The sequence below is a fragment of the Tachyglossus aculeatus genome, chromosome 5 (genome assembly GCF_015852505.1).
Source record: "Tachyglossus aculeatus isolate mTacAcu1 chromosome 5, mTacAcu1.pri, whole genome shotgun sequence".
NCBI classification, from domain to species: Eukaryota; Metazoa; Chordata; class Mammalia; order Monotremata; family Tachyglossidae; genus Tachyglossus; species Tachyglossus aculeatus.
This window is the reverse complement of record NC_052070.1, coordinates 58693593-58720431: the sequence shown is the minus strand read 5'-3', so window position 1 is coordinate 58720431 and position 26839 is coordinate 58693593. Positions and strand designations below refer to the sequence as shown.

The window sequence follows — 26839 nt, the reverse complement described above, 5'->3', positions numbered from 1 at the left end:
TTGGTTTTGTTGTCTGTCTCCCCCTTCTAGACTGTGAGCCCGTTGCTGGGAAGGGATCATCTCTATCTGTTGCCAAACTGTACCAGAGTTGGCAGACGACGTTCCCTTAATACAGTGCTCTGCACCAGTGAGCACTTAATCGTTCATTCATTCATTCAGTCGTATTTATTGAGCGCTTACTGTGTGCAGAGCACTGTACTAAGCGCTTGGGAAGTACAAGTTGGCAACATATAGAGACGGTTCCTACCCAGCAACGGGCTCACAGCCTAGAAGGGGGAGACAGACAACAAATGTGTGGTCAGGTACCGAGTCATAATCACTGCTCCTCCTCCCCTCCCCATCGCCCCTACTCTCTCCCTCTGCTCTACCCCCTTCCCTGCCCCACAACACTTGTTTATATTTGTATATATTTATTATTCAATTTATTTTATTAATGATGTGTATATATCTATAATTCTATTTATCTATTGACGCCTGTCTACTTGTTTGGTTTTGTTGTCTGTCTCCCCCTTCTAGACTGTGAGCCCGTTGTTGGGAAGAGATTGTCTCTATCTGTTGCCAAGCTGTACTTTCCAAGCCCTTAGTAAAGTGGTCTCACACAGTAAGCGCTCAACAAATACGATTGACTGAATGAATGAATCACTACTCTTACTATTAAATAATAGCAGCAGTGCTGGGTAGGCACGCTGAGCCTTTCTCCCATTGTTTCTCTCCCTGATCCTTTAGTCTAAACTCCTAGTGAAATATTGAAAAATGCTGTTATATTTACAATTAGTGCCGTGCCATCTAGTGGCTTGCTTTTTGGCTTGAGGAGGCTCCCTATGGACTGATGAAACCTGGTTGTAAATGAGCAGCAATCAGTATCCCAAAATAGATCCAGAGAGATTGACAAGGAATGAATTCCTAGAAAATACCATTCTTCAGAGGTTTTGTGGAACATTGGAAACATTGTTCAACTGGAGACTGTATTTGCTCCGGGTAGAACAGTTGCCCGTTTTGTTTTTTAAGATGATCTGCGTAGACTAGATGGAGAGAAAACACGAAGGAGGAAGGCAGACCAAAATGGAATTATCTCTGAGTTTAAAGTGCTCTGGCCAATGACCATCCTATCACACTATAGTGATGGTCATTCTTTACAGAAGTGGGAGCAATGATTACTATTATTATTATTATTATTGTGATTATAAGAGAAGCAGCATGGCTCAGTGAAATGAGTACAGGTTTGGGAGCCAGAGGTCATGGGTTCTAATACCGGCTCCGCCACTTGTCAACTGTTTGACTTTGGGCAAGTCACTTAACTTCTCTGGGCCTCAGTTCCCTCATCTGTAAAATGGGGATTAAGACTGTGAGCCCCACGTGGGATGACCTGATCACCTTGTATCTACCCCCCAGCGCTTAGAATAGTGCTTCACACATAGTAAGCGCTTAACAAATGCCATCATCATCATTATTATTATTGTTATTATTACTGTATTGGTGTAGTGCTTACATTGTGTCAAGCACTCTGTCCTATAGATTTATTTTTATTCCTTGTGTACTTTATAGTCTTTCCTTCAAAGTGTGTTTCCTGGGACTGTTCTAAGCCCTGGGCTAGATTCAAGTTCATCAGGTCAGACACAGTCCTTGTCTTATGTGGGGCTCAGTCTAAATAGGAGAGAGAACAGTATTAAACCCCCATTTTACAGTTGAGGAAACTGAGGCACAGGGCAGTTAAGTGACTTGCCCAGGGTCATAAAGCAGGCATTTGGCTGTGCTGGGATTAGAAACCAAGTCTTCAGATTCCCAGGCCCGTGCTCTTTTCACTAGGCAACAATTTGGAGGGTATAATAATCATGGCATTAATAAATATGCTATGCATTAAGTGCTTTCTGTGTATTAAGAGCTGGGGTAGATAAAAGATTATCACATTATCCAATCAGTCCCTGTCTCACCCTGGGTTCATAATCTGGAGAAGCAGCATGGTTTGGGAGTCAGAGGATAAGGTTTCTAATCCCAGCTCCACCACTTCTCTGCTGTGTGACCTTGGGCAAGCCACTTATCTTCTCTGTACCTCAGTTACCTCATCTGTTCCCCAGCACTTAGAACAGTGCTTTGCACATAGTAAGCGCTTAATAAATGCCATCATCATCATCATCTGTACAAATGGGGATTAAGACTGTGAGCCCCACGTGGGACAACCTGATTACCTTGTATCTACCCCAGGGTTTAGAACAGGGCTTGGCACACAGTAAGCACTTAACAAATGATAGACCTTCTCTCCCACTTTACAGATGGGGGAACTTAGGCCCAGAAAGGGTCAGTGACTAGTCCAAGGTGACACAGCAGGCAAGTGGCAGAGCTGGGACTTAAACCCAGGTGCCTGAATTCCCAGTCCTATGGTCTTTCCATGAGGACACATCCATCCCCCTGCCTCCCAAGCCAGTTAGACCAGGATTGCTATCGCCTTGGACAATTGAGGAGACTGAAGGCAAGAAGATGAGTCCTTTGCTGAAGGTGACTTCATTCGTTCATTCATTCATTCATTCAGTTGTATTTGTTAAGAGCTTACTGTGTGCAGAACACTGTACTGAGAGCTCCCGGGACCAGGGTTAAACATTTCTGATTTAGTCATTTTCCCCATGAACGTACACTCAGCTGTAAAGAAACTTTAGTCTGTTGGATGGATTTAAAATAATAAGCAAGTGATCAAAAGCTCTGGATGTGATGTACAAATTCCAGAGAAATGAGTCCTCTATGGCAGTTGTCTTAGCTCTTTGCCCCGACCTTTTATTTTTAAAAATCTTACTCTTTTCAGACAAACTCCTGGAGACTCAAAGTCCCAGATTCCCCTGGGTCGTGTTGCAGCTAAGTCCAAATAAAAGATAGGAATTAAGAGGAGAATAGGACTTTGGGGGAAAACTAAAGATCTCGTTAATTTTTAATTAATTAATTATTTTTTCTCTGACCTATTTGAGGAGTTACCATTTATTTACATCGTACATAATTGTTCAAAATATCTGCATTTTCACACAGTGAATGATAGACTGTGCCTTGTCTTATGCTGTCGAGTCGTTTCCAACCCATAGAGACACCACGGGCATATCTCTCCCGGAACACCCCACTCTCCATCTGCAGTCATTCTGGTGGTGAATCCATAGAGTTTCCTTGGTTAAAATACGGAAGTGGTTTACCATCGCTTCCTTCTGCACAGTAAACTCGAGTCTCCATCCTTTACTCTTTCCAATGCCACTGATGCCCAGCATGGGTGATTTTTGACTTGTAACAGATTCCCTTCCAGTCGCCAACCACTGCCCAAGCATGGAATGAAATAGACAGGTCTCAGCTTGACTCTCCCTCCCATAGCCCAGACTGGTGGAGTACTGGAAACTCTCCAGAGGTGACCCTGAGAGGGGGATAGACTGTGACCAACCTGATTTTCTTGAATCTATCTTAATGCTTATGCAGGGCTTGGCATATAGTACATGCTTAATAATCACTAATAATTTTGGTATTTGTTGAGTGCTGAATACATGCCAAGTACTGTATTAATAGCTAGGGGAGCTACTAAGATAATCAGGCCCCCCATCAGACTCACAGCCTAAGTAGAAGGGAGAACAGGTATTGAATCCCCATTTTGCGAATGAAGGGACTGAGGCACAGAGAAGTTAAGTGACTTACCCAAGGTGTCACAGCAGACAAGGGGCAGAGTCAGGATTAGAACCCAAGTCCTCTGACTCCTAGGCCTGGACTCTTTCCACTAGGCCACCCTGCTTCCCTTAACAAAGAAGCTTAAGAAGCACCACAATTATTATTTATTGTCAGAGGAGCTTGCTCCCCTTTTTCTCTCTCCCCTGTGGATTTATTGATGTTTTTCCTTACGTGCTTTATATTCTTTCCTTCAAAGTGTGTTTCCTGGGAGGTAGGAAGAAGACAATTATCTTGTTAGCTTCTTGTCTTATCACTAGCTGCACACAATACCTCCTGGGTGTTGGGAAGGGAAAGGGAAAATCTTTCTTTTTCGGCTTTCAACATTTAGTTACTCTGGTCTTTGCAAACCAAGAGAATCATTCATTCGTTCATTTAATCATATTTATTGAGTGCTTACTGTGTGCAGAACACTGTACTAAGCACTTGGGAAGTACAAGTTGGCAACATATAGGGATGGTCCCTACCCAACAGTGGGCTCACAGTCTAGAATCACATTAATGATGGAACGATGGGGATGTGTGATGGTATCTTTTCAGTTTGGAAAGAGAAGGCGATATTCTGTGTTGAGAAATAACTTTGGAAGACTATACAGTGAAGGATACAGCACGACTACTAAGATGCTTTTAACGACCAATCCATCAATCATATTTATGAGCATTTACTGAGTGCAGAGCACCGTACTAAGTACTGTACTAAGTACCTCTTAGGGTCACACCTGGAGATTTTCCAGTACTCTACCAGTCTCGACTATGGGAGGGAGAGTCAAGCAGAGGCCTACCCATTCCATTCCTAGCTTGGGCAGTGGCTAGCGAGTGAAAGGCAATCTGCTACAAGTCAAAACTCCCCCATACTGGGCAGCAGCAGCATGGGAGAGAGTCGAGGGCGGAGACTCAGGTTTACTGCGCGGAAGGAGGAGATGGTAAACCGCTTCTGTACTTTTGCTAAGAAAACTCTTTGGATACACTATTAGAAGGATTGCAGGTGGAGGTGGAGCATTCTGGGAGAGTTGTGTCGCTATGGGTCGACCACGACTCGACAGCATAGGACAACAACAACCGTACTAATAAGGGAGTGTACAATATAACAAAGTTGATATATTCCCTGCCCCCAGTGAGCTTTCAGTCTCGAGGAATGCTTATATTCATTCATTCATTCAATCATATTTATTGAGCTCTTATTGTGTGCAAAGCACTGAACTAAGTGCTTGGGAGAGTATAATATAACAATAAACAGACACATTTCCCACCCACAATAATAATGATAATAATAATGATGGTATTTGTTAAGCGCTTACTATGTGCAAAGCACTGTTCTAAGCGGTGGGGAGATACAAGGTGATCAGGTTGTCCCACGGGGGGCTCAAAGTCTTAATCCCCATTTTACAGATGAGGGAACTGAGGCCCAGAGAAGTTAAGTGACTTACCCAAAGTCACACAGCTGACAAGTGGCGGAGCTGGGATTTGAACTCATGACCTCTGATTCCAAAGCCCAGGCTCTTTCCACGGAGCCACGCTGCTTCTCTAGCCACACTACAGTCTAGAGGGGAAGATGGACATTAAACTGGACTGAAAAGCACTTCAATAAAAACATTCCAACCCAGCTGCAGTGGAGCAGAAGGCCTGAAATTTCTGACAGAAGAAGCTGTCACTGTTGCCCTAAACAGGGAGAGGCAGGGAATTTTGCCAAATACGTTTTTTTTTAGAGGCTCTCAGTACACAGCCTTCCTCCCAGCCCAGCTGTACCCAACCCACATCGTGACTGTGCACAACAAAGGACTGAAGTCCACAGATTTCTCCAGGAGACCTTCCTTGAATGGGCCAAGTCAATCTGGCATCTAGGGAGCACAAACTGTTCCCAAAAGAAAGCAAGTCATCGTCAGTATTAACCAAGTTCTCTTTGAGTACAAAGTACTGGACTGGACTAAGTACTCTGGGGGGAAAGACAGAATGCAGTGTGGCCTAGTGAAAAGAGCAAGGACTTGGAAGTCAGAAGGACCTGGGTTCTAATCCTGCTGTGCCACTCATCTGCTGTGTGATTGCCGCTTCACTTCTCTGTGCCTGTTACCTCATATATAAAACAGAGATTGACTGTGAGCCATATAATAATAATGATGGCATTTATTAAGTGCTTACTATGTGCAAAGCACTGTTCTAAGCACTGGGGAGGTTACAAGGTGATCAAGTTGTCCCACGGGGGCTCACAGTCGTAATCCCCATTTTACAGATGAGGTAACTGAGGCACAGAGAAGTGAAGTGACTTGCCCAAAGTCACACAGCTGACAATTGGCGGAGCCGGGGTTTGAACCCATGGCCTCTGACTCCAGAGCCCGGGCTCTTTCCACTGAGCCATGCTGCTTCTCTATGTGGGGCATTGGCTGTGTCCAGGCTAATAAGCTTGTGTCTGAGTTTATTAGCACTTAGTACTTAGCTAAGCACTTAGTACAGAGCCTGGAACATAGTAAGTACTAACCAAAAAACCTCACTCCAATCTGAGAGAAAGACAAGCTGTAAGAAATAGTAAAATAGACCATAGTTAAAGATCACAAGAGAAGATATTCCTAATGAACATGGTTAGAAAAATCAGTCTTAAAAAATGGACTGACTGACAAGTCGTTCCTGAAAGGGCTGGAGGTGGGTAAAGGGAAGTAGCATGGCCCAGTGGACAGAGCAAAGTCCCGGGCATCAGAAGGACCTGTGTTCAAATCCCGGCCACACCACTGGTCTGTTTTGTGTCCTTGGGCAAGTCACTTCATTTCCCTGCACCTCAGTTACCTCATCTGTAAAGTGGGGATTAAGACTGTGAGTCCCATGTGGACAGGGACTGTGTCCAACCTGATAACCTTGTATCTACTTCAGGTCTTGGCACATAGTAAATGCTTAACAAATACCATAAAAGAAAAAGATGGGATAAAAGTCACTGGTGTGACATTCCACATTTTTGGTGTAGTTAAAGTTACTTCTCAGGGATTTTTTTAGGATTGGCAGTTCTGGGGGAAAATCCACTGAGCAGAAACTTTAATTTGAGGAAAGAAAAAAACCCAGAAAACAACCCAGAAAAGTGTGACCTCTCTGACTTCACCTCTGCCCCAGGACAAAACAGTATAAATTGCTGTTCCCTGGGTCACGAACTGTCAAGAATCCAGTAGGCCACTGTAAAAACCTCCTCCAAGGCTGCTGTAAAGAAGGCACCAAATTCAACAGTTTTGAAAATCCCTGACTTTGCTACGCCTGAGTTGAGATGTGCTAACAGGACTGATGATCCAAAACAGTCCTGGTACAGGGGGATTTAGGACTAGGGTTTTTTGCATTTCGACAATTGGGAAAATGCCAGCTGACATGTGCAGTGAAAGGGAATTGAATCATTCTTGGAATCAGAGACAAAAGGCATCACGTTAAAAATGTCTTTTCTGTCATTTCACTCATTCGAGCCTTTCTTGGGGATAGAAAGCACAGTGTTGCCATTTAGGGCCATATTGTAACCAGCCATGTCACTGAGGTGACGGTTTTTCTTGGAACAAATTGGTATCACCACATTTCTTCCCATATGTTTGCCTGATTGATGTTGATACCTTGAATGCCAGAGAAAATGAACTCAGAGATCCTGGGACTTGGCTGTACTTATTGCTGCGATTATTTGCCATAGATAAAGGACATGGAACTTCTCTTGTACCATGTGTACTTTTCCCCAACTGGGGAGATGCCCCAGGATCACCCTTGCAAATAAGTACCAAACACCAGCCCAGAGTTCATTTTTTAAATCTGTCAATAGCATTTGTTGAGCACTTAGCATGGGAAGAGCACTTTATTAAGTGCTCATCAACAAAATCTGCACACAGTAAATGCTCAATAAATACAACAACGTCTCTGTGCCTCAGTTTCCTCATCTGTAAGATGGGGGTTAAATCCTACTCCCTACTACCTAGACTGTGAGCCTTATACCCATACCCAGGGACTGTGTCCAATCTGATTATCTTGTATCTACTCCAGCATTTATAATGGTACTTAGCACGTAGTAAGCACTTAACAAATGCCATAATTCAACGCCATCATCAATGATATTTACTGAGCACTTTCTGTGGGCAGAGCACCGTATGGAGTCCTTGGGAGAGTACAACAGAGTTGGTAGACATGTTCCCTTCCCTGCCCACAGTGTGCTTACCATATAGACAGGGAGACAGGCATGAATATACATAATTTATAAATTATTTAACCAACACCTTATTTTAATTTTTCCTTTTTACTAAACATCTGGGAGAATACAGTTTAACAGAGTTGGTAGACAGGATCCCTGCCCCCAAAGTGCTTAGTTGGGGAGACATTCTTTTTTATTACTTCCTGACCCAGAGTTACGTGGTGTGAGCCAGTTAACTATTTGCAAGACTCTGACTCCCTTTCTTGAGCTCTTGCTGGCATCCCTGCTGCTGCCTGAAAATTGTTGGGGGGTCTCCTTCAGGGTCCCCTGAATTTTGATACTCTCGACGGTTTAAGCACTTTGTCCAACTTTTGTGTAGCAGTACTCTGAGAATTCAAAGAATGTCTTTGAAGTGGAGACAGTAGGAATGCCCAGGTGTTCTTTCATTTCACATCATGGTAAATGGTCTGGAGTCTAGTTCTGCGATTCTAATTGCTCTTCTAGCCCCTTCCCCCCGAGTGTTGATTGGAAAATTACCCAGCTGTGGGCACGACACGGGCCGTCTGACCCTGGGTTGGTACAAATCTTTTGGCTGCTATGAGATTCTTGGAGAGGATTCTTTTTATGGAGAAATCCTGACTTTTTCTCCATCTGCTTGAAACATGGGGCCTCTTTAAGAGATCTGAAAGCAAAGTGTTTTCCCTTGGAGTAAGAGACTCCCCACTGTGCTAAACTGTCAGAAAGATACAGCAAATCTGTCTTTTGCCAGCTTCCATTCCTCTTTCTGGCCCAGCAGTTTGCCTTTTCAAAGCATCTGTCCTGGACTAAACTGTCAGTTTCTTTGATCTCTTAAGGAGTCCCAACCTCTGCGATTCAGTGTGACTGGGAAATAAACCATTGCAAATTGAATACCCTGTGGCTTTCGATTGTCCGTGAGAACTAGCACTGTTCCTGTGAAATAGTGACCTTCCAAAACATATTTATAACAATTTAGCCATTCCTTCCAGCTCACTGTGGCCAATTAATGTGATTGGGAGAAAGCGATTATCTTTGTCAGATTTATTGCTGATTAGCAGTCAGTCATTCACCAGTGGAGGAAGGGATTTAATGAAGAACCACGATGAATGAGTTTGGGGATGGAGAGAATTGTGTGTGCTCTGTTGCTGGAAAGGATCTGAAGAAAGTTGGACTTACTGTAGGCCATGCTTGGGAAGCCGTGTGACCTAGTGGAAAGAGCATGGGCCTGGAAGCCAGAGGTCCTGGGTTCTAATCCTGCTCTGCCACTTTCATTCATTCAATCGTATTTATTGAGCTCTTACTGTGTGCAGAGCACTGTACTAAGCACTTGGGAAGTACAAGTTGGCAACATCTAGAGACTGTCCCTACCCAACAGCAGGTTCACAGTCTAGAAGGGGGAGACAGACAACAAAACAAGACATATTAACAAAATAAAATAAAAAGCATAATAAATATGTACAAATAAAATAAATAGAGTAATAAATATTCATTCATTCATTCAATGGTATTTATTGAGCACTTACTGTGTGCAGAGCACTGTACTAAGCGCTTGGGAAGTACAAGTTGGCAACATTCATTCATTCAATCGTATTTATTGAGCGCTTACTGTGTTCAGAGCACTGCACTAAGTGCTTGGGAAGTACAAGTCGGCAACATATAGAGATGGTCCCTACCCAACAATGGGCTCACAGTCTAGAAGGGGGAGACAGACAACAAAACAAAACATGTGGACAGGTGTCAAGTCATCAGAACAAATAGAAATAAAGCTAGATGCACATCGTTAACAAAATAAATAGAATAGTAAATATGTACAAGTAAAATAAATAGAGTAATAAATCTGTACAAACATATATATAGGTGCTGTGGGGAAGGGAAGGAGGTAGGGCGGGGGAATGGGGAGGGGGAGAGAAAAAAGGGGGCCCAGTCTGGGAAGGCCTCCTGGAGGAGGTGATTGTCGCTATGTGTTGCCCCCTCGGGGTCTGAGGGCGGGGCTTTACTAGGTGACCATGGGCAAGTCGCTTCACTTCTCTCTGCCTCAATTTCCTCATCTTGTAAAATAGGGATTAAATCCTACTCCTTCCTACTTAGACTGTGAGCCCGTGTGGGACAGGGACTGTGTCCAACCCAATTTGCTTGTATCCACCCCAGCGCTTAGTACAGTGCTTGGCACATAGTAAGCACTTAACAAATACCATAATTGTTATTATTATTATCTAACCCAGAGCTTAGAACAATGCTTGGCACATAATAAGAGCTTAACAAGTACCACTATTACTATTATCATTATTGGATTCCCCATGCCTCAGATCTACCCATGTATATGTTGGGGAACGGCTTACTGATGCTTTCCAAAGAGAGTTGGGAATCTTCCAGGGTGTGTTAAGTGCAGCCCTGGCTAGGAAAGAAGAGGGAGTTCCTTCCTTCCCAGGCAGTTTGGGAAGAATGTGATTGAGGGCCAGAAGGCTGCTACTGGATTCTGTTCCTGTGTCTCCGCAGATTGCCAGGGGATCATAGAAGACATCGTCCTGCTCGGGGCTCCAGTGGAGGGAGAAGCCAAACACTGGGAGCCATTTACGAAGGTGGTGTCGGGCAAGATCATCAACGGCTATTGCAGGTGTGTTTCTGATTTTCTGGTGTTTCACTCGTTCCTGGAGGGTTTATGACTCTCCGTTGTGAGGTAGAGGCCTATCTGTGTATCTAAGGAATCAATCACTCAATGGTAAGTATTGAGAGCTTACTGTGTGCAGAGCACTGTTCTAAGCTCTTGGGAGAGTACAATATAACAGAATTAGCAGCTTACAGTCTAGAAAGGGAGACAGACATTAATATGGATATCAAGGAACCTCCCCTCCTTGATAAGTGCTAGAGAAGAAAAAAGGGAAAACTTCTATCCTGAGGTACATAGCCTGGGTTATTCAGGGATCCTATCTAAATACCGTTAGAGGACGGTTAAAAATGGAGTGAATTTTGAGAAGATCACGATACAAAGAGGGAGAATGGAAACCGGCACTAGGCATTTTGGGTAGGAAGGACAGTAAGGGGCAGCCTTTTCATGCAGCCCTTGTGGAAGAAATTGTCAGATACACCCACAAACCTTGATTACATATCACAGAAAGGAGCATTATCTCGGAAAAAAAACCCAGACCTTTGGAGGACAATCCTTACCTAACTCCCTCCCTTTTCACATCCAACGGACCTCTGTTTTCCCCATCTTCAAAGCCCTTCTGAAATCACATTTCCTCCAGGAGGCCTTCCCTGATTAATCTTGGATCTCCCCGTTTTATATACCCCAAAAGCCCCCACCACGACCACTTCAGCACTTCCCCATCATCCAAAATTTGGGGAACGCTCATCCGCCCCCAACATTAATGCCTATTTCCATGTCTCTATACTCTATTACTTTTTCCTGTGATGATTGATAATGGGGATTGTAGTATTTAAGTGCTTACTGTGTGCCAGACACTGTACGAAGCGCTGCAGTGGATAAAAGCAAATCAGGTTGGATAAAGTCCCCGTCCCACATAGGCCTCCTAGTCTCAATCTTCATTTTACAGATGAGATAACTGAGGCACAGAGAAGTGAAGTGACTTATCCAAAGTCACACAGTAGACAACCAGAACCCAGGTCCTTCTGACTCCAAGGCCCATCTTCTCTTCACTAGGATGTACTGCTTTTCCTATAATAATAATAATAATGGCATTTATTAAGCGCTTACTATGTGCAAAGCACTGTTCTAAGTGCTGGGGAGGTTACAAGGTGATCAGCTTGTCCCACGGGGGGCTCACAGTCTTAATCCCCATTTTACAGATGAGGTCACTGAGGAACAGAGAAGTGAAGTGACTTGTCCCAAGTCACACAGCTGACAAGTGGCGGAGCCGGGACTAGAACCCCTGACCTCTGACTCCCAAGCCCGGTCTCCTTCCACTGAGTCACACTTCTATCTGTAGTTTATTTTAGTACCTGTCTCCCCCAGCAGATCTTAAAATCCCTGAGGTCAGGGACCACATCTATTAATTCTTTTGTACCTTCCCATTCGCTTAGTACAGTGCTCAGCAAACAAAAGGCACTCAATAAGTACTTTTATGTCTGGCACACCTACTCACACATACACATAGTTAGACACCCACAAGCATATAATCATACACTCACAATCTGTCAAAAGACCATTCAAAAAGAGCGTTTTTTCTAGAATGCTGCAAGTCAGGTTAGCCTGCCCTAGTTACTATATTGTTTGAGTTGGTGCAGGACTGTATTTTCTTAATGTCTCATCTTGTCTTTAAATTATCTCATCTGTCCTCCTACCCCCATTTCAACTCAGTAGAGTATTCTCCTCACACATCCCATCTAGTAAAGTTGTGTCGAGACAAGGATCGCCTGAAGGATTTTAAAGGATTATCAAATCATCATCAATCGTATTTATTGAGCGCTTACTGTGTGCACAGCACACAGTATCAAATCACTTTTTGCCTTTCACATTCTCAAGCAATTCCTCCACAAGCACTTATAATAGTAATAATAATGATGATTATGGCATTTATTAAGCACTTACTATGTGCAATGCACTGTTCTAAGCGCTGGGAAGGTTACAAGGTGATCAGGTTGTCCCACTGGGGACTCACAGTCTTAATCCCCATTCTACAGATGAGGTAACTGAGTCCCAGAGAAGTTAAGTGACTTGCCCAAAGTCACACAGCTGACAATTGGCAAAGCCGGGATTTGAACCCATGACCTCTGACTCCAAAGCCCGGGCTCTTTTCCACTGAGCCATGCTGCTTCTCAAGGTCACTTATGTGACCTTCTGTCTGCTGTGGTAAAGAAGACCAGGGTGCTATGATGAACCTCCTCAAAGAGTCAGCCCTCAGAACCCAAATAATCTACTGAGTCCAGAATCCACTAATAATAATAATAAGAATAATAATAATGATAATAATAATAATAAGAATAATAATAATAGTATTTGTTAAGGCTTACTTTGTGCCAAGCACTGTTCTAAGTGCTGCAGTAGATACAAGGTAATCAGGTTGTCCCAAGTGGGACTCGCAGTCTTAATACTGAGCTATTCTGTGGACAATCAATCAGTCAGTAAATGATATTTATTATGGTACTTATGCTCATTAAGTGCTTACTATGTGCCAAGCACTGTCCTAAGCGCTGGGGTAGATAGAAGTTAATCGGGTTGGACACAGTCCCTGTTCCACATGGGGCTCACGCTCTTAGTTCCCATTTTATAGATGAGGTAACTGAGTGAAGTGACTTGCCCAAGGCCACCCAGCAGCGTGGCTCAGTGGAAAGAGCACGGGCTTTGGAGTCAGAGGTCATGGGTTCAAATCCCGGCTCCACCACTTGTTAGCTGTGTGACTTTGGGCACGTCACTTAACTTCTCTGTGCCTCAGTTACCTCAACTGTAAAATGGGGATTAAGACTGTGAGCCCCCCGTGGGGCAACCTGATCACCTTGTAACCTCCCCAGCGCTTAGAATAGTGCTTTGCACATAGTAAGCGCTTAATAAATGCCATTATTATTATTATGTGGTGGAGCTAGGATTAGAACCCAGGTCCTTCTGACTCCGAGGCCCATGCTCTATCAGTAAGTCATGCTACTTCTGTATTTATTATTTACTTATCTATTGAGCACTTACTTTGTGCAGAGCATTGTACTGAGCACTTGGGAGAGTACATTATAACAGAGTTGGTAAGCAGTTCCCTGCCCACACCAAGCTTACAGTCTAGAGGGGAAACATGTTATCTGTTCTCATTACAAAGACCCTTTTGATTTGAGAGTTTGGTGGCTTTTTTCCTGTCAGCAAGACAGTGACCACAACACAGCTTCTCAGTCCTGCAGCTGGAGAGTGGGGAGAGGGAGAGAGAAATAGAGAGAGAGTGCTGTGTTTATATTAGAAACTGAGATTTTTTTTTTTCGGTTTTAGCAACAGAACCACTAAGAGAAAATAATTGAAATGAAATAAAGCTTTATTAAGCCCATCCACTTTGTGGAATTTGGGTGGCAAGGACTTCGACTCTCATTTGTTTTTTGCAGCATGGGTTTTCGTCCCCCTGCCTGGAAATATTAGAACTCTGTGCCCAAATCTACCGTCAGCCAGAGAGCCAGCTCTGGATCTCTGAAGCCAGTCATCTGGCCCTGAGATCCATTCATCAAGTACAATACTGAGCCCCCTTTTTCCTCTCTTCCTCCCCATCCCCCCTGCCCTACCTCCTTCCCCTCCCCACAGCACCTGTACATATGTTTGTACAGATTTATTACTCTATTCATTTTACTTGTACATATTTACTATTCTATTTATTTTGTTAATGATATATATCTAGCTTTATTTTTATTTACTCTGGTGACTTGACACGTGTCCACATGTTTTGTTTTGTTGTCAGTCTCCCCCTTCTAGACTGTGAGCCCGGTGTTGGGGAGGGACCGTCTCTATATGTTGCCAAGCGCTTAGTCCAGTGCTCTGCACACAGTAAGCGCTCAATAAATACGATTGAATGAATGTATGAATGAATATAACAGAGTTGGTAGACACATTTCCTGCCCACAGCAAACTCAGTTCCTTCATGCGCAAAATGGGGATTCAGTACTTGTTCTCCCTTCTACTTAGAACGTGAGCCTCCTGTAGAACCTGATTATACTGTACCTACCCAAGCACTTGGCAGATAGGAAGTGCTTAGCAAATACCATTCATTCAATCATATTTATTGAGCGCTTACTGTGTGCAGAGCACTGGACTAGGCACTTTGGAAAGTAAAATGCAACAATAAATAGTGACATTCCCTGCCCGCACCAAGCTCGGCTTCAAGGCTCTCCATCACCTCGCCCCCTCCTACCTTTTCATTCATTCATTCAATCGTATTTATTGAGCACTTACTGTGTGCAGAGCACTGGACTAAGCACTTGGGAAGTACAACTTGGCAACATATAGAGACGGTCCCTACCCAACAGTGGGCTCACAGTCTAGAAGGGGGAGACAGAGAACAAAACAAAACATAGTAACAAAATAAAATAAAATAAATAAATAAAATAAAATAGAATAAATAACCTCACCTCCCTTCTCTCTTCTCCAGTCCAGCCCGCACCCTCCGCCCCTCTGCCACCGCTTACCTCCTCACTGTACCTCGTTCTCACCTGTCCTGCCATCGACGCCCGGCCCACGTCCTCCTCTTGGCCTTGAATGACTTCCCTCCGCACATCCGCCAAGTTAGCTCTCTTCCTCCCTTCAAAGCCCTGCTGAGAGCTCACCTCCTCCAGGAGGCCTTCCCAGACTGAGCCCCCTTTTTCCTCTCCTCCTCCCCATCCCCCCACAACCTCCTTCCCCTCCCCACAGCACTTGTACAGATTTATTACTCTATTTATTTTACTTATACATATTTACTATTCTATTTATTTTGTTAATGATGTGCATATAGCTTTAATTCTATTTGTTCTGACGATTTTGACACCTGTCTACATGTTTTGTTTTGTTATCTGTCTCCCCCTTCTAAACTGTGAGCCCGTTGTTGTTGAGGGACTGTCTCTATATGTTGCCGACTCGTACTTCCCAAACGCTTAGTACAGTGCGCTGCACACAGTAAACGCTCAATAAGTGCAATTGAATGAATGAATAGAAGCAGGGAGGCAGATATCAATACAAGTAAATAAAATTAGAGATATGTATATGATAATAATGATGATAAATAAAATTATAGATATGTATATGATAATGATGGCATTTATTAAGCACTTACTATGTGCAAAGCACTGTTCTAAGCACTGGTAATAATAATAATGGCAGTTTATTAAGCGCTTACTATGTGTAAAGCACTTTTCTAAGCACTGGGGAGGTTACAAGGTGATCAGGTTGTCCCATGGTGGGGTTAAAAGTCTTAATCCCTATTCTACAGATGAGGTACAGATGAGGCACAGAGAAGTTAAGCGACTTGGCCAAAGTCACACAGCTGACCATTGGCAGAGCTGGGATTTGAACCCATGACCTCTGACTCCCAAGCTTGAGCTCTTTCCATTGAGCCACGCTGCTTGAGCAATATATAAGTGCTGTGGAGCTGGGAGTGGGGAAGAGCAAAGAGATAAATAAAATTACAGATACATACATAAGGGCTTTGGGGCTGAAAGCGGGGAGGAGCAAAGGGAGAGAGTCAGGGGGATGCAGAAGGGAGTGGGAGATGAGGAAAAGTGGGACTTAGTGTGGGAATACCTCTTGAAGGAGATGTGCTTTCAATAAGGTTTTGAAGCGGGGTAGAGTGGCTGTCTGTCGAATTAGAGGAGGGAGGGCATTCCAGGCCACAGTAAAATTATTATTATTATCATTATCTGGGATTGAAGGCCAATCAGAAAACTGGATGAAGCCTTTTAGATTCATAAGAGGAAACTCTGACTGGTACATTCTCTCTCTCCGTCTTTCTAGCTTTCCCTTTTTCTCCTTCATTCTCCTCTTTCCCATCACCTCCCTTTCTTGTCTTCTTTCTCTTTCTTTCTCTCTCCTTCTCAGCTTCCTTCTCTTCTCCTTCTGGAGCACACTTCTAACCATACTGAATGTCCTACCCTTGGGTCAACTTATGAATGTGCGTGCTCTAACCGTGCCTGCTATCTAAGGAAGTTTTCTCTCTACAGTATTCGCATCAGTTTATGGGTTTATCAGAACCTGTATATGTAGGGTTGTGCAGGCATTTGCATCTGGTTTAGTTCACCCCCTTATTTCTCAGTATGCCTAAGTTTGGGGATTGCTGGGGAAATGCCTGATGATATCCTGAACTTCTGTCGGGTTCCTTCACCCGATATCCTCACTTATGGGTTTATCAAACCTGTATATGTAGGAGTGCATTTGGCTCTAGTTTAGTTTACCTTCTTTTTTCCTTAATGTTTCTAAGTTTGGAAGTATGGGGGAATGTCCAAAGATATGATGAACTTCTAGCAGCCTCCTTCCCCAATATCCTTGCTTATGGGTCTAACAAAACCTGTATATGTAGGGGTGTGTAAGCAATTTAATTTAGTTTCCCTTCCTTTTTCTCAGTGTGCCTAAGTTTGCGGAGATTTAGGGAAATGTCCAAATATACCGCAAAATTCTATCGGCTCCCTTCCCTGATATCCTCGCTTATGGGTTTATCTAAACTGTGTATGTAGGGGTGTATAGGCATTTGGATCTGGTTTAGTTCACCCCCTTTTTTCTGAGTGTGTCTAAGTTTGGAGAGTGCTGGAAAAAATGTCTGAAGATACCGTGAACTTCGGTTGGATCCCTTTCCCTGATATCCTCGTTTATGGGTTTATCAAAACCTGTATGTGTAGGGGTGTGTAGACATTTGGATCTAGTTTAGTTTACCCCCTTTTTTCCTCTGTGCATCCAAGTTTGGAGAGTATAGGGGAAATGTTCAAAGATACCATGAACTTCTAGCAGACTTCTTCCCTGATATTCTTGCTGTGGGCCTATCAAAACCTATATGCAAGGGTGTTTAACATTTGGATTTAGTTTAGTGCACCCCTTTTTTTCTTAGGGTGTTTGGGTAGTATTAGGGAAATGTCCAAAAACACAATGAACTTCTGTCAGGTTCCTTCCCTGATGTCCTCGCTTATTGGTTTTGTCAAAAACCTGTATTTTTAGGGGTGTGTAGGCATTTGTATCTGGTTTAATTTGCCCCCTTTCTTCTCTGTGTGTATAAGTTTAGGAGTGTGGTGGAAATGTTCAAAGGTACTGTGAACTTCTGTCAGGTTCCTTCCCTGATATGCTCGCTTTTGATATGCTTAAAACCTGCGTATGTAGGGATATATAGGCATTATATAGATACATATCTATATCTATATCTATATCTATATGCCTATATATACATATATATATATATTATATATTATGCAGAGGAGCAGCATGGCCTAGTGGCAAGAGCGTGGGCTTGGGACTCAGAGGTCATGGGTTCTAATCCCACCTCCACCACTTGTCTGCTGTGTGACCTTGGGCAAGTCACTTAACTTCTCTATGCCTCCGTTACCTCATCTGTAAAAAATGGGGATTGAGACTGTGAGCTCCATGTGGGACAACCTGATTACCTTGTATTTACCCCAGCGCTTAGAACAGTACTTGGCACATAGTAAGCGCTTAACAAATACCATAATTATTACTATTATTATTATTTGAATCTGGTTTAGTTAACCCCCTTTTTTCTCAGTGTGTCTAAGTTTGAGTAGTGTTGGGGAAATGTCCAAAGATACCGTGAACTCCTGTCAGGTTCCTTCTCCTATATCCTCGCTTGGTCAGCTCTCACTAAAAGCCCCATGGACAGTAATTGCAGACTGGGGCTTGGAATCATGTCTGGGACATCTTAAAGAACACAGAGTCTCACAAGCAGGCTCAGGCAACAAAGATTCTTGCTGGTTTTAAAAGACAGGGGCCACAGATCGTGGTCTGAACATACTGTAACCTTGGGAGCATGTTTTAGATGAATAAATAGAATCTGCTTCTAATCCGTGTAATTACAAATGAATACTAAAAAGCATGATGGTATTATCTCAAAGAGAGGGATAGAAGCAAAATAGATTCTGTAATTAAGCTTTGAATGTTTGCAGCCTCTAGATATGTGGATTTTAGATATTTTTCTAGCTTCGTGGTTTAGGATAGCCATAGGAGAGAGCGATTCATCTTGAGAAATAGCACCAGTACCTTCCTTCTTGGATCGAATCCAGACCAGAAACACACTCCTTGCAGGTAGGGTGTTCAAACTCCCTTTCAAGTGCCTTGAATGAAATCTGGTGTTATTTCCCCCTAGCATACACAGACCACTGTGCACTGCAGCGGAGGATAGAAAAGGCCACAGTTCCGCTCATTACTCAGAAGCCTGAGTTGGGGAGATAGCTCTTTCTCTCTCCTCCCAGAAGCTATCAACGATTAGCCATTTGTGTGTATAATTGAATTGGTGGTGGAGAATTGTGTTTAGCAATGTGAAGCAAAGCAATTTCAGCTTCCTTCAGTGCAGAAAGGATATTGAGTTGTGTACTGTTAAAGTCTTTTAATAGTTTCACAGCTTACCTAGGCTGAAAAATAGAGGTGGTTCTGTCCTTGACTGTGAAGGGGACCTGGTCAGGGATTTTGGCTGCTTGGGTTCCAGAGGGAAAGAAGAATTGGCTCCATAGGTCCTTCTAGTCCAGGGAAGAATATTTGGGATAATATTACTACTAATAATAATTATTATTATTATATTTGTTAAGTACTTACTATGTGCCAAGCACTCTACTAACTGCAGGGGTAGACAAAAGATAGTAATAATAGTAATGGTGGCATTTAAGCGCTTACTATGTGCCAAGCACTGTTCTAAGCACTGAAATAATAATAATGGTATTTAAGTGCTTACTATGTGCAAAGCACTGTTCTAAGCACTGGGGGTGGATACAAGGTAATCAGATTGTCCCACATGGGGCTCACAGTCTTAATGCCCATTTGACGGATGAGGGGACTGAGGCACAGAGAAGTGAAGTGACTTGCCCAAGGTCACACAGCTGATAAGTGGCAGAGCTGGGATTAGAACCCATGACCTCTGACTCCCAAGCCCAGGCTCTTTCCACTGAGCCACGCATCAGGTTGGACACCATCTCTGCCCCACATGAGTCAAAGCAGAAGGGAGAACAGGTATTGAATCCCCATTTTGCAGAAGAAGGAACTGTGGCACAGAGAAGTTAAGTGACTCATTCAAGGTCACCTAGCAGACAAGTGGCGGAGTTGGGATTAGAACCCAGGTCGTCTGGCTCCCAGGCTCGTGCCCTTTCCATTAGGCCACGTTGCTTTTTTGTGAGTCCTCAAAACCAGGTACAAAAGTCTTCAGTCACTGGATTTGGAGTACCCAATCAGGGGACAATGGAATATAATAATAATAATAATAATAATAATAATGTTGGTATTTGTTAAACACTTACTAAGTGCCAAACACTGTTCCAAGTGTTGGAGTAGATACAAGGTAATCAGGTTGTCCCCCGTGGGGCTCACAGTCTTCATCCCCATTTTACAGATGAGGGAACTGAGGCACAGAGAAATTAAGTGACTTGCCCAAGGTCACACAGCTGACAAGTGGCGGAGCGGGATTTGAACCCATGACCTCTGACTCCCAAGCCTGCACTCTTTCCACTAAGCCAGGCTGCTTCTTAATACACGGGAATATCACATCTGTTCGTGTGGTGCTCGGAGTCGGGCCTTATAGCAAGTCAAAGATGAAATTCAATCTATTAGTGGTATTTATTGAAGACTTACTATGTGCAGAGCACTGTACTGAGTGGTTGGGAGAGTAATAGTAATAATAACAACAATAATAATAAAGGCATTTATTAAGCGCTTACTATCAATCAATCAATCATATTTATTGAGTGCTTACTGTGTGCAGAGCACTGTACTAAGCGCTTGGGAAGCACAAGTTGGCAACATATAGAGACAGTCCCTACCCAACAGTGGGCTCACAGTCTAGAAGTATACCAGTCAGCTTACTATGTGCAGAGCACTGTTCTAAGCACTGGGGAATTTACAAGGTGATCAGGTTGTCCCCCGTGGGGCTTACAATGTTAATCCCCATTTTACAGATGAGGTAACTGAGGCCCAGAGAAGTTAAGTGACTTGCACACAGTGGTGGAGCCGGGATTTGAACCCATGACCTCTGACTCCAAAGCCCAGGCTCTTTCCACTGAGCCACGCTGCTTCTCATTACATTACAACTGAGTGCATTACAACTGAACTAACAGACATGTTCCTTGCCCATAATGAGCTTACAGTTTAGAGAACTCTGCATCCCTCTGCGGTCTCCGTGTCCCACATAAAATCTCTGCCCCCTCAAGAAGAAAAGTGGGTCCCTCCGCTACTAAGGTAGCTCAGGACAGAGTTGTGGGGTGGGGTGGGGACCCCATCTTCCCAAGATTTATACCAGTCAGTAAGGGTGAGGTTTTCCTTGAGGTTCCACCAACTCACTGGCTTTCCCTCCTCTTCCTTTACACCATCTCCTCCATCTCCTCCTTCTCCAACCATTATGAAGCTCAGGAAGTTGGCTCCGCACACTGCTGGGGACAACTATTCAGTAGGCCTCCAGAGAAAGGAGGAGGAAGAGGAAGAGTAATGGTATTTTTTGAACACCTACTGAGAGCAATGCACTTTACTGTGCATGCGGGATGTACACAAAGACATGAGGCATGTGCTTCTCCCACTAGGAACTTATAGTCTAATAGGGGATTCAGACCAAAAAAAAATTGCAGTGAAATCAGAAGAAATATGAGAAGCAGTATGACCTAGTGGAGGACCTGGGTTCTAAGCCCGGCTCTTGCTTGTTGTGTTACCTTGGACAAGTCACTTAACTTCTCTGGGCCTCAGTTCTCCTGTTCTCCCTCCTACTTAGGCTGTGATCCCCATGCAGGACAGGGGCTGTGTCCAACCCGATTAACTTGTGTCTACCCCAGCGCTTAGAACAGTGTTTGAGTGCTTAAATACCATCAAAAAAAAATACATGGAATGTTCAATTGAAATATGCATATTATGCCCAAGTGCAGAGGACATAAGCTTGTTTTGGGCAGGGCATGTGTCTACTAACTCTATTGTAATGTACTCTCCCAAGCATTTAGTACGGTGCTCTGTGCACCATCAGCGATCAATAAATACCACTGATTGACTGATAGGTAAATGCAAGAGGTGGCTATTGTTGGTTCATTCAATCATATTTATTCAGTGCTTATTGTGTGTGGAGCACTGTATTAAGTGCTTGGAAGAGTACAGTACAGCAATAAACAGACAAATTCCCTGCCTACAACAAGCTTACAGTCTAGAGGTATGACTCGAGGGCTCCCGGGGTGTTTGGTTGGCTGGGGGTAAAGAAAACTTGTGGCTCTTTCCCAGCAGGCTCTGGAACTGCCGACATGAGATCCTTCCAGCAGAGCCCAGCGAGGGGTCCCAGGAATGCTCAGGCCTCCACTTCTGGTCCATTTGATGGCCCATTAGAACATCTCCATGGATTTGGCACCACTGGTCCCTGGGAAGGTGGCAGGACAAGGGGAAAATTGATCCAGAAATCTCGAGCTGCCCCTGGGGAGAGTCCAAGCTGTCGGCAGCTAAGCCGCATGCCATGGCTCTGCCCTTCCCTTAGGGAAACAGCATGACGTAGTGGATAGAGTATGAGCTTGGGAATAAGACAGTCATGGGTTCTAATCCTCGTTTTGCCACTTGCCTGCTGTGTGGCCTTGGACAAGTCACTTCACTTCTCTATGCCTCAGTTACCTCATCTGTAATATGGGGCTTAAGACTGTGAGCCCTAAGTGCGACAGGGACTGTGTCCAACCCAATTCCCAGTGCTTAGAACAGTGACTGGCACATAGTAAGTGCTTAACCAATGCCATAATAATAATTATTATTATTAGGAAGTTCTTCCTCTGTCCCTTCTCAGTGCCGTTCCTCCAATCCCCTGATCCCCCCACCTCTTCCCTAGCTAGAGCAAGTCACTTGTGACCAGGAGAAACAGCTTGCTGACTTTGTTCAGTGACAGAAACAACTCTGGGGAAGATCCCTGGAAAAAATGATGTGTTTTTTTTTTCTTGGCAAGATCCAACAAACTCGAGTTCAGTTTCTTCAGATTCTATTCCTAGGACCAGCTTTGCGCCTGGAGAATTCCCTGCAAGTGACGTATCACCAGTAAACAAGTGCTTTGCTTCCTTTTGGGGAGAATCACATTCAAGAAACGGCAAGAAAAGATTATGTGGTCCAAATAAATAATGCAGTCTTCCTCCAGGAACTGAATTCTGTATTCATCAACAACCTATTTGCCTGGGGAAGAGGAGCCTCTGAGGAGCTATAAACCCTACCTTCAAATCTCCAAGGGGATATGGAGAATCATAAGGCATTGATCTCTATTTTTTTTATGTTTGTTAAGCACTTATTATGTGGCAGGCACTGTACTAAGCACTGAGGTCGATACAAGCTAATCAGGTTGGACCCAGTCCATGTCCCACAAGGGGTTCACAGTCTTAATCCTCATATTACAGATGAGGGAACTGAGGCACAGAGAAATTAGGTGATTTGGTCACACAGCAGACAAGTGGCATAGCTGGGATTAGAACCCAGGTCCTTCTAACTCCAGGCCCATGCTCTTTCCACTAGGCCACGCAGCTTCTCTAACTGAAAAGTGTTTCAACTGAGTCAGAGGAAAAGGGAATGGTCTTGAAAAGCAGTGGGAGGGATTTGAGGAAACACTAGCTTTTTTCTCTGAGGGCAGGGTGGCAGGGTGGGGAAACCCTGCCCATTTAAGAGGAAGCCACTGCAGTGAAGAAGACTCCCATCTGGTCCCAGCAGGAGGTTGTTAAGAAAGGCTGGAAGAGCGAGGGAGAGTCGGAATTTCCTTGAAAGAGTCCTGTTCCAGCCTAGCGGGAAGCTAGAGGACCCAGCTTCGTTTTCTTTTAGGGCAGACATTTGTTCGACAGAGAGTGTTTCCATCCCAGGAGGGGAGCCTTCCCATGAAATGCCACAAGACTGCAAGATTTTTTTTCTGGAATTGTCCACCTCAATCAATCAATCAATCATTGGTACTTATCAAGCACCTACTCTGAGAAGGGCACTGTACTAAACACTTGGGAAAGTACAACAGAGTTGGTATTCACGTTCCCTGCCCACAAGGAGCTTGTGGAAAGGGCTTGGGAGTCAGAGGTCACGGGTTCGAATCTCTGCTCAGCCACTTAGCTGTGTGACCTTGGGCAAGCCGCTTAACTTCTCTGGGCCTCAGTTCCCTCATCTGTAAAATGGGGATTAAGACTGTGAGCCCCACGTGGGACAACCTGATTACTTTCTATCCCCCAAGCGCTTAGAACAGTGCATTGCACAGAATAAGAGCTTAACAAATACCATCATCATCATCATTATTATTATGATTATTATAGCCTAGAGGGTAAGATATGTATTAATATACCTAAATACATTATGGATATGTACATAAGTACAGAGGGGCTGAGTGCAAAGAGAATACCAAAGGCCCAAAGGATACGAATCCAAATGCAGGAAGCAGTTATCCAGGATACAAATCAGGCTTTCTTAACTTCCCCAGTAAATCATTCCTTGGGATTTACTGAGTCCCTGTTGAGTGCAAAAGACTATATTAAGTGCTTAGTACAGTGCTTGGCACATAGTAAGTGCTGAACAACTACCATAATTAGTATTGCCTTGAGTTTGAATAAGGGTCTTCCTTTTCAAAGCACTTTTAACACCCCGTGGGACAACCTGATTACCTTTTATCTACCCCAGCACTTAGAACAGTGCTTGGCATATAGTAAGCACTTAACAAATACCATCATCATCATTATTATTATTATTATGTGCTTAACATATGCCAGACACTGTACTAAGCACTAGGGTAGATACAAGGTAATTGGGTTGGACACAGTCCCTGTCCCACATTGGACTCTGCCTCAAGCCCCATTTTACAGATGAGGTAACTGAGGTACATAGAAGTAAAGTGACTTGCCCAAGGTCACACAGCAGGTTTAGCCTGAGGCCCTGTCAAACCAGCCTCTGGAGTCCTGTAGACTGTAAGCTTACAGTCTAGACTATAGTCCTCTAGACCGCAAGTGCCCTTTGGGCAGGAAGGGCAGGAAACGCGTCTGCTTACTGCTATATTGTATGCTCCCAAGCACTTAATACAGTGCTCTGCACATAGTAAGCACTCAGTAAATACAGTTGATTGACTGCCCTCTCTGCCTCAGCTTCCCTGTCTGAAAAAAATAAAAATATAACACTAACCTCTCTCACAGACCCGTTGTGCACTATAATGATGACAACAAAATATCACCAGGTCGCTCAATACCGAGTCACCTTAGTCATCTCCCTAGGTGCTGGCTGAGGTGAAAATAGTAGAGATTTATGCGGGTTTGGGTGGGTGTGCCTGTCCTCTCTCTCCTCTCATTTGCCTTGTTCTCAGTAAGGCTCTCTGTGACTAAGCTTTCCCACGACAGCTTACATTGCTCTCCCCCTCTGTGCTTCCTCCTAGGGGAGACTGGCTTCTGAGTTTTGTGTACCGGACCTCCTCCGTGCAATTTAACGTGGCCGGCCTGCAGCCCGTCAACCTGAATGACCGGAGGATGGTTAACGTGGACCTGTCATCCGTGGTGAGTCGTCCCTCGTCACATCAGTGACACCTCACCCACCAGTCAGTTCCGCCACATCGCAGGGCTTCGTTCAGCGTTTTGGGTCGAATGCGATAGCAGGATGAGTAAGGAGTGTTCTTCCGGCAACATCATAATAATAGAATGCAATAGCAGGATGAGGAACTGTTCTTCCGGCAACATAATAATAACATTAATAATAATTATGGTACTTGTTAAGCGCTATATGTGCCAAGCACTGTTCTAAACACTGGGATAGATAAAAGTTAATCAGCTTGGACATAGTCCCTGTCCCACATGGGGCTCACACTCTTATCCCCATTTTACAGATGAGGTAACTGAGGCACAGAGAAGTGAAGTGACTTGCCTAAGGCCACGTCACTTATTCTAATGTCTGTTTCCCCATCTGAAGGCTGCAGGCACCTTGTGGGCAGGGATCATGTCTAAAAATTCTGCTGTATTGTCTTTTCCCAAGCACTTAGTATGGTGCTCTGCACATAGTAAGCACTCAATAAATCCCACTGATTGACTGATTGACCAGTCAGTCAATCATATTTATTGAGTACTTACTGTGTGCAGAGCACTGTAATAAGCGTTTGGGAGAGTACACTATAACAATAAACTGATACATTCCCTGCCCACAACACAATTACAGTGACTACTGTCGGGGATGGAACAGTCAAAGCAGGGAAGACCCTGCCACCAGTGGGGAAGGTTTCTCACCAAAAGATAATAATAATAATTGTGGTATTTGTTAAGTACTTACTATGTTCCAGGTACTGTACTAAGCGCTGGGATGGATACAGGCAAATCAGATTGGACATCGACCCTATCCCACATGGGGCTCATGCTCTCAATCCCCCCCACCCTACCTCCTCCCCCTGTCCTACCTTCTTCCCCTCCCCACAGCACCTGTATATATGTTTGTACAGATTTATTACTCTATTTATTTTACTTGTACATATTTACTATTCTATTTATTTTGTTAATGATGTGCATCTAGCTTTACTTCTATTTATTCTGATGACTTGACACCTGTCCACATGTTTTGTTTTGTTGTCTGTCTCCCCCTTCTAGACTGTGAGCCCGCTGTTGGGTAGGGACCATCTCTAGATGTTGCCAACTTGTACTTCCCAAGCGCTTAGTCCAGTGCTCTGCACTTAGTAAGCGCTCAATAAATACGATTGAATGAATGAATGAATCCCCATTTTACAGATCAATCAATTAATCAATCGTATTTATTGAGCGCTGACTGTGTGCAGAGCACTGTACTAAGTGCTTGGGAAGTACTAGTTGGCAACATATAGAGACAGTCCCTACCCAACAGTGGGCTCACAGTCTAAAAGGGGGAGACAGAGAACAAAAACATACTAACAAAATAAAATAAATAGAATAGATATGTACAAGTAAAATAAATAAATAAATAAATAAATAAATAAAAAGATGAGGTTAACAAGCACAGAGAAGTGAAGTGACTTGCCCAAGACCACACAGCAGACAAGGGGCAGAGCTGGGATTTGAACGCGTGAGCTTCTGACTCCTCAGCCCAAGCTCCATCCACTAGGCCATGCTGCTTCACCTCACCTTGGGCATCAGGGGCAGTGGGCAGGTCCAGCCTGAGTAGTGAAAATTACGAGCTGACATGGGCAGCGAAGACCGGAGCGCCTTTTGAAGCAGCTTCCTGCCAGCTGCCTATTGATCAGTGGCACCACAACATAACATCAAATTTATGCAGTGATCATTTTGGCTATATATGGGTCCTGTGGGTCTAAAATTATTGCAGGCACTACACAATTGCTACTCCCCTGCCTGGGCTACTTTCTTGTTTGCATCCACTGTCCTAGGAGCAGCCCAGGTAGAGGGAATGAAGAATTGTCTCCCCCTCTAGACTGTAAGCTCATTGTGGACAGGG

General features: G+C 44.0%; 1 protein-coding gene and 1 non-coding gene across 2 annotated transcripts in view; both read left to right on the top strand.

The window, feature by feature from the left end:
- The window catches only part of TMCO4 (transmembrane and coiled-coil domains 4), a 125753-nt gene that overhangs the window by 77819 nt on the left and 21095 nt on the right, over nt 1-26839 (top strand). Inside the window, exons 12-13 of the mRNA XM_038747304.1 lie at nt 10333-10450; nt 24813-24930. Of these exons, the coding sequence (XP_038603232.1) occupies nt 10333-10450; nt 24813-24930 (236 nt within the window). The remainder of the gene's footprint in view (nt 1-10332; nt 10451-24812; nt 24931-26839) is intronic.
- On the top strand, nt 4385-4522 carry LOC119929019. Its single transcript, XR_005451163.1, has one exon. It is a non-coding gene; the product is annotated as a small nucleolar RNA SNORA7 (small nucleolar RNA).